Consider the following 6,577-nt stretch of genomic DNA (forward strand, 5'->3'; position numbering starts at 1 on the left):
GGAACCCGAGAAGATCGCCTCCGTCCCGCTGAGGACGGTCACCTTCCGCCCGCACGACCTCGGCGGGTTCCGCGAGGGGACGGCGCCGATTTCTCTCCGCTTCCCGTTCCGCCACGGGGGCCGCGGGTGCCGCCACGGTCACCGACAGTTCCGGCCGCGGTTCCAGGGTCGCGAGATCTCGTTCGGCAACGACATGATCCTGTCGAGCGAGGAAGCGAGCTTCGATCCCGAATCGCTAGGGTTCGAGCGCCAGATGCCCGGCCGGTGGATCAGGGTCCACCACAGGAAGCCGAGGCTCAGGTTCGTCGACTTGGCGTGGAAGTTGGACAAGGACATGGTGGAGAGGCCCGATCGCCACGAGGAGCGCGAGGGCGACGAGGAGAGAGAGCATCCCCACCGCCACTGGAAGGAGGACAAGGACATGATGAAGAGGCTCGATCGCCACGAGGAGCGCGAGGACGACGAGGAGAGAGAGCATCCCCACCGCCACTGGAAGGAGGACAGGGACATGATGAAGAGGCCCGATCGCCGCGAGGAGCGCGAGGGCGACGAGGAGAGAGAGCACCACCACCGCCGCTGGAAGGAGGTCAACGACATGATGAAGAGGCCCCATCGCCCGGAGGAGGGCGAGGACGACGACGAGGAGCGAGAGCATCACCACCACCGCCACCATCACCACCATTTCCGCCACCACCACGATCATGAGGATGAGGAGGAGGAGCGCCACGGAGGTGAGGGCATCTTTAAGAGGATTCGCAAGTTCTTGAACCATTTCTGAGGGCGACTGCTTATGATGCAGAGTGAACTTGTGGTGATGAATACGATGCAGCTATTTACTGTTTGCGATAGTTCTAGGGAGACTACCCTTTACTTATCTATGTGTCTTTGTGGAAAAAAGTTGCATCCTTGAGAGATGGATGAGTAGGTCTGTACTGTGTTTGTATATAACCACACTGCTGGATTCATGTATGATCAGATGTTGCTATCTACGCTGTGTTTTATTGAGCTTTTCCGGTGGAATTTCGATAATTTTCTCGACAATCATGGATCCATATCAATAGAATCAAGATCATAGCCATCAAACTGAGAGATTTGATATGATGATAGAACCACACAGTACAAGATTCGAAGAGGTTAATGAAGCGGTGTGACTAATCGAACAGAGAAATATTGCGGTCGTCTATGGAGTTAGCTGACCGGATTTCCACTAGATGGGTAAGTTCATGGCTTAAGTTCAGACTCTGAAAGAGTTAGAGCAAGTACTGCTCTGATAGGTGCTGGCGAGCTCCGAGCACACCCAAGGGCTTACCTCGAGAGCAGCTCCGCTCACGTCGGAGCAAGTCCAAGCTGCTCTGCTCTGTCCCAGCACGCCGTGTAGATAGATATTGGAGAGACAGATGCCCGTGAAGGGCGAATTCTTCAAGCCCTGTATTAAGCCTGCCTCTTGGACCTTCACGCCCCAGACGTCCTTGATTCTGATACCCTTGACATAAGGGAGAGCATTGCGGTTGTAGCGATGATCTGGGTGGTCGCCGACGTTTCCCATGATGCGTATGCCTTTACGCACATTCTCCATGTACACATTGGACACGGTTATGTCCCTTATAAACCCTCCCCTTCCAATGTTTGTTTTGATGTGGATTCCTATGCCCATGTTGCGCAGGTTTATGTTCTCAATCAAGACATTCTCCACCCCGCCGGACATCTCGCTTCCCACTGAAATTCCAGAAAAAGGGGATGACCCGGTTATTCGCCGTATCGTGATCCCCGAGCTAGGACGGCCGTAATGTATTCCGTATTCATCCCATCCGCTTTTCACTGAAATGAGATCATCTCCGACGGAGATATGTGAATCCTCTATGCAGACATTGGAACTGGAATCTAAGCCAGTACAAATACAGAAGCCGTGGTTAGCTTTCTTTTCTGAGAATTGGAATTCTTCTACACAGAAGCAATCAAGAAGATTGTCTCACCAGCTAAAGCATACTCCTGAACATGTATCAAAGCATCAATAACAGGACTAACTGAATTAAAGAACATGCAGAGGATTGCTTCAGTCTGATGATCTTACTGTCTACTCTTTTAATGTTGCTGTTGATTATATCAGATCTTATATATATCCTATGGAAGTACTCAGCTACTGTACAACGAGCAAACATTGGCTGTTTATAGGAAACAAACTGCATAGCTAGATAGGACTTGCTAAACCTGTGACTTGTGAGCATTCAAATCCAATGTAATACTTTGTTCAGAACCATCTACTTTGGCTGAATATTGTATGATGCTTATCCGAAGTACATAAGATGCACTGCAGTTCTACAAACAGCCCTTTGCACATTTGAAGCGGGGCACTGTGAAAAGTTCGCAGTAAAATTCGAGTATAGTATGTACCTGGATCGATTCCATCAGTATTGGGAGAGTCGTAAGGGGCCAATATGGTTACATATCTGATGACAACGTTGCTGTGGAAAAGTAAAAAAAGAGCTATCAGATCAGGTTCGAGCAAGATGTCCATTACAGTTGCTGGTTTTACTATTGCAGTATCACTCATTAAAAACCATATATGCACTAAACAAATCGAAACATGCATGTCGGGAAGTAACCTGCAATAAACTGGGTGAATGTTCCAAAAGGGGGAATTCTTGAAAGCCACATTGGAGATCATGATGCTTCTGGAGTTCATAAATTCAACAAGATGCGGTCGAGTATAGCGGAGAGTGCCCTGCCTCCACATGTTCCACCATACCTCTCCTTGACCATCGATCGTCCCGTTCTCACCTGAAAAAGGAACAATCATATGATGTCCTTAACAAGGTTTGTGAATTTTGGATCCGTTTAAGCACTGTTATGATGGAGCGACTACGGTTCAATGGTGGATAACGATTTCGTGAGATGCTTGTTGAAGTGAAGGGTCATGCGACATGCTTTCATCGATACCCACCCGTGATTACCACATCTTGAAGGCCATGTCCTTGGATGAGACTCATATACCTCCTCCCAGGACGTTCCCTCCCTCTTCCGTAAGAAGGTAAGGGCGCGATCAGAGGCCAATTCCAAGTATCCTGAAGCATCAACCACCACAATTTAGCAGGGGACTATGGAAAGTTAGGCAAATTATAGCTTTTCATTCACCAGGAGTTCCTTTCATCCTCATATCTTCAGAATCACCCAAACATCTTTCTTTTTTCTGATAATTGGCGGAATTCGGACAAAACTCATGCACTCAATCATTGTGCAGTAAATTTTTGGTCACCATTGCAATTGACAATCACTAATGTCTTCAACATACTTAAGATCGATTGCACTATCGTATCTTGCGAGTTAACAAAGCGAAAACAATCGTCCCAAAGAATATGCCTCTCAGGGGAAGAGAGTAAATATGAAAGATCACGAGGGAGGTGTGGATGCTTCAGAGAAACTATTGAAATCAGTAGATAGTAATGGCATTTCGTCACCATATGACTACAGAAAGAGAGAGATGTCATCTTCAGGCATTCAAAGTTTTTAGGGACCATGCTGTATGAATTCTCCGAGCAGCTTTTGATCTCTCCTGTGCCTCCGCGGCGTTATAAAAGATGTAGGGCCGCTTGTCGTGTGATTCCAACACAAAAAATGGGCAGAGGCCCTTCACCCTATTAGTTTGTGTGATCGATTCATTATCCTAGAAGCGACGGAGATGCGACACTCATCCATCTTAATCATAGAATAGACCTGGTCATTGGACGAGCCAAGACAGGCTAGCCCTAGGCAACGGCAAAATGCCGCCTCCCGCCCAAGCCCAGCACAAATGAGCTGAATCCTACATAGCTCTTCTTATGTTACTGGAAAAGGAAAGTGCATAGATAATTAATGTGATGGTCCAGATGAAGATGCATTGATAAGTTTTTTGCATCTGCAAAACCTTAGCTGTCCAAGCAGGCAAGCATCAGATGTGCAATGCACATGCACTTGGAGCCACCACGCACCCACTCATCTCCTTCCTTCCCTTTCTTTTCAGGCCCCCAGAATTAAACTAATACAATTACTTCTGCTGAAGCTTGGAGGACCACCACTTCCCTACTTTTTGGGTTTTAAAGTGGCGGTTACTCAGGTTACTACCCCCAATAGCATGTGTCTCATCAGGAACAAAAGAACGCAGGAAAAAGACCAAATTGAATCTATGAAAGGAGAGAGAACTCCAATAAAATCTTTGCGAAATCGACATAACAAAATAACCCGTTTCTCTCAGATGTTCCTTTACGAACTTGCCCGTGGTATTGCCATAGCAAATTCGGGTCATTACTGGAACCACATAATCCAAAATCAAGGCCAGTCACGCGTCCTCCTCTTACGTTTTGTACGATCAAGTGAATCGCGTTTTCAAGAAACGTCCGGGCCCCCTGACTGGAGCGCACAGAAAAGCACGAGTTCACGTGTAGTTCCGGCGCTGTGATCGACTCTATGACTCCTCCTATCGCTTCGTTTACGTAACTAAGTCCACACAATATGTATTCATTTGTTTTGCCGGTATCATACAAAATAAATTCCAGTGTCGCACCAAATGGTAAGTTGGAGTCGACATCCCAAGAAATGCTTCTACGCACAAACCCGGAACTTGTTTCGGCTTTAGTGTTCAGTTCTTTTAGATGGCAAGATGTATCTAAGGACTTTTGCATAATCCCATTAAAAAAGCAACTGAATGAGGCCATCATAATAGTTAAAGAAACAGGATGAATCGCTTCTGTTCTACACCCCACTCATCAGGATTCTTTAACTCTATACTTTAGAATGTACCACCACTGAATCATATTCCCTTAGGAATAACTTAGTATGTACTAGCGAGTCAAACCTACAGGGTTCTCAAATTCGCTGGTCACTAAAACTAAACGAGCTCTTGCATCCACCAATCCTGTAGCTCATCAGGAAACAGGACGTATACAGACTACATTGCGATTGGACCTTCTTTTTCGCCCCTAGGTGAGGGCTAAGCATATTTCAATTCGAATCGCCGGACGGAGAACCGAGTCGCTAGACAGGATTCAGTTCATTTTCTAGTTCGTGGTGAGCCTATCAAGAGACTGTAGCTGATAACAATTTCCTAAGAAAGTGAAGTGAGAGAAATCGTTTTACCTGGGTGGCCTTGATGACGGCCCCCCGGGCCAGGTAAAGGGTCATGTGGCTGGTGAGGCTGAAGCTGCCGGTGAGGTACACACCGGGAGGGACATAGAGGAGGGTGCCGCCCCTCCGCCGTAGGTGCTGGATCTGGTATACCGCCTCCCTGAACGCCTTGGTGTTCACCGTCCGCCCATCCCCGACTGCTCCGAAGTCCGTTATCGATACCTTGTCATTCCGGTACCTCGCCGGCACTATCCCCGAGCACGTCACAATCGATCCTGCCACCCCCTCCAGAATAATGGGCGCGACCACGAGGATCGCTAGGACAACGGAGACGGCGAGCCGCGCCATTTTCGCAATCTCAGGCCAAAGAGAAAGGGGTACGAAAAGCGCTTTTCGGAGAGCACGGGAATGATTGGTGGGTTGTGTGTCAGAGTGAGAGCGAGTGCTTTGGAGGCGAGTGTTACAAGGAGAAGAGTACAAAGAGAAAGGGAAGAGATAGTGCTTCACAGGAAGAAGAAAGATAGATGGAGAAGGGTGGTGGGTCTGAAGACGGTACAAGCAGAAGAGTCCAAACCAGGCTTTAGAGATGATTCAACTGCATCGACCAGCAAGGCGAGCTTTCATCATATGAACCAGCACAAGAATCGCAGAGACAGAGAGGAACAGAAGTTGGTGAGATTATAGGAGGAAGAGGACGAGGGGAAGGAAAGAAGAAAAGCATGATCAGGGAGAGAGGAGAGGAGAGTAGAGGACGGAGTCACGAGCCATGGGCCTCGACGTCGGTCGGCATGATTTTTGTAGACGTTGACCCCACCCACCAATTCTCCTTCTAAAAGTGCAAGTCCTTTGTCTTTTGTTTCTCGTTTTCTTCGTCTTTTTATTCTAATGCTATCATTTTCTCCGGTAAGAGCCTAAAATAAGCCTTATTTCAAAGAAAGGCTTAAAGTGCCTCATTATTTTAAAGAAAGGCCTCACCAAGAGTATTTTCGTCATTTTATATTTTCTGATTTTTTTTCCCTTTTTTTCCTTCCTTTTCACCGATAATCGATCTCGGGTGATGGGCGGCCACTAGCGATGACTAGGCGAGGCCGCTCGAGACCGTCGAGCCTCGCACAGGTGAGGGTCGGCCACACTAAGGTGAGGCGAGCCCTCACTAGATGTGGGTGAGGTTCGCCTTGCCTGCGGATGACGTGGGCCCGAGCAAGGTTGCGGCCTTCGCCAAGTGGCCGGCGAGGGCCGAGGAAAATAGAAATAACAAAAATAAAAAGGAAAATAAAAAAAGGAAAAAAATGTAAATGACGAAAATGCCTCTAATCAGGCCCTACTTGGAAACAATGATGGTACTTCAGGGTCTTACTTGAAATAAGTAGGGGTGAGCAAACTTGATCCGACCGGCTCGGGACCGGATCGGATCGGGTGGGTTGGTCGGGTCTTTGAGGGGGGTGATCCAGCCCCCGGTACCAATAAATGGGATTAGTGA

At 47.8% G+C, this 6,577-nt stretch overlaps 1 protein-coding gene across 3 annotated transcripts; it reads right to left on the minus strand.

Annotated features, from left to right (window-relative positions):
• Positions 1-1,120: 1,120 nt before the first annotated feature.
• Positions 1,121-5,854, minus strand: LOC115740901 (probable polygalacturonase). Of its 3 annotated transcripts, none has more exons than XM_048285251.1 (6): positions 5,110-5,854; positions 2,942-3,062; positions 2,604-2,778; positions 2,392-2,462; positions 1,211-1,881; positions 1,121-1,154 (listed from the first exon to the last, which is right to left on the minus strand). In XM_048285251.1, the coding sequence occupies exons 1-5, from the start codon at positions 5,443-5,445 to the stop codon at positions 1,235-1,237; spliced, it is 1,350 nt and encodes a 449-aa protein (XP_048141208.1). In that variant the 5' UTR covers positions 5,446-5,854; the 3' UTR covers positions 1,121-1,154; positions 1,211-1,234. The 3 variants fall into 3 exon arrangements, with proteins under 3 accessions (XP_048141208.1, XP_030530409.1, XP_030530408.1); XM_030674549.2 differs by having other exon boundaries at positions 1,121-1,150; positions 1,207-1,881; XM_030674548.2 differs by lacking the exon at positions 1,121-1,154 and having other exon boundaries at positions 1,161-1,881.
• Between the last annotated feature and the right edge of the window lie 723 nt (positions 5,855-6,577).

This window comes from Rhodamnia argentea, chromosome 9 (genome assembly GCF_020921035.1).
Source record: "Rhodamnia argentea isolate NSW1041297 chromosome 9, ASM2092103v1, whole genome shotgun sequence".
Taxonomy (NCBI): domain Eukaryota; kingdom Viridiplantae; phylum Streptophyta; class Magnoliopsida; order Myrtales; family Myrtaceae; genus Rhodamnia; species Rhodamnia argentea.

Excerpts from the sequence above, each read along its gene's own strand:
- LOC115740901 (XM_048285251.1), bottom strand. The coding sequence starts at position 5,445 with ATGGCGCGGCTCGCCGTCTCCGTTGTCCTAGCGATCCTCGTGGTCGCG. Across the intron at positions 3,063-5,109 it reads CCGTCATCAAGGCCACCCAG|GATACTTGGAATTGGCCTCT; the intron begins GTAAAACGATTT and ends TTGATGCTTCAG. Across the intron at positions 2,779-2,941 it reads TCAAGATGTGGTAATCACGG|GTGAGAACGGGACGATCGAT; the intron begins GTGGGTATCGAT and ends TTCCTTTTTCAG.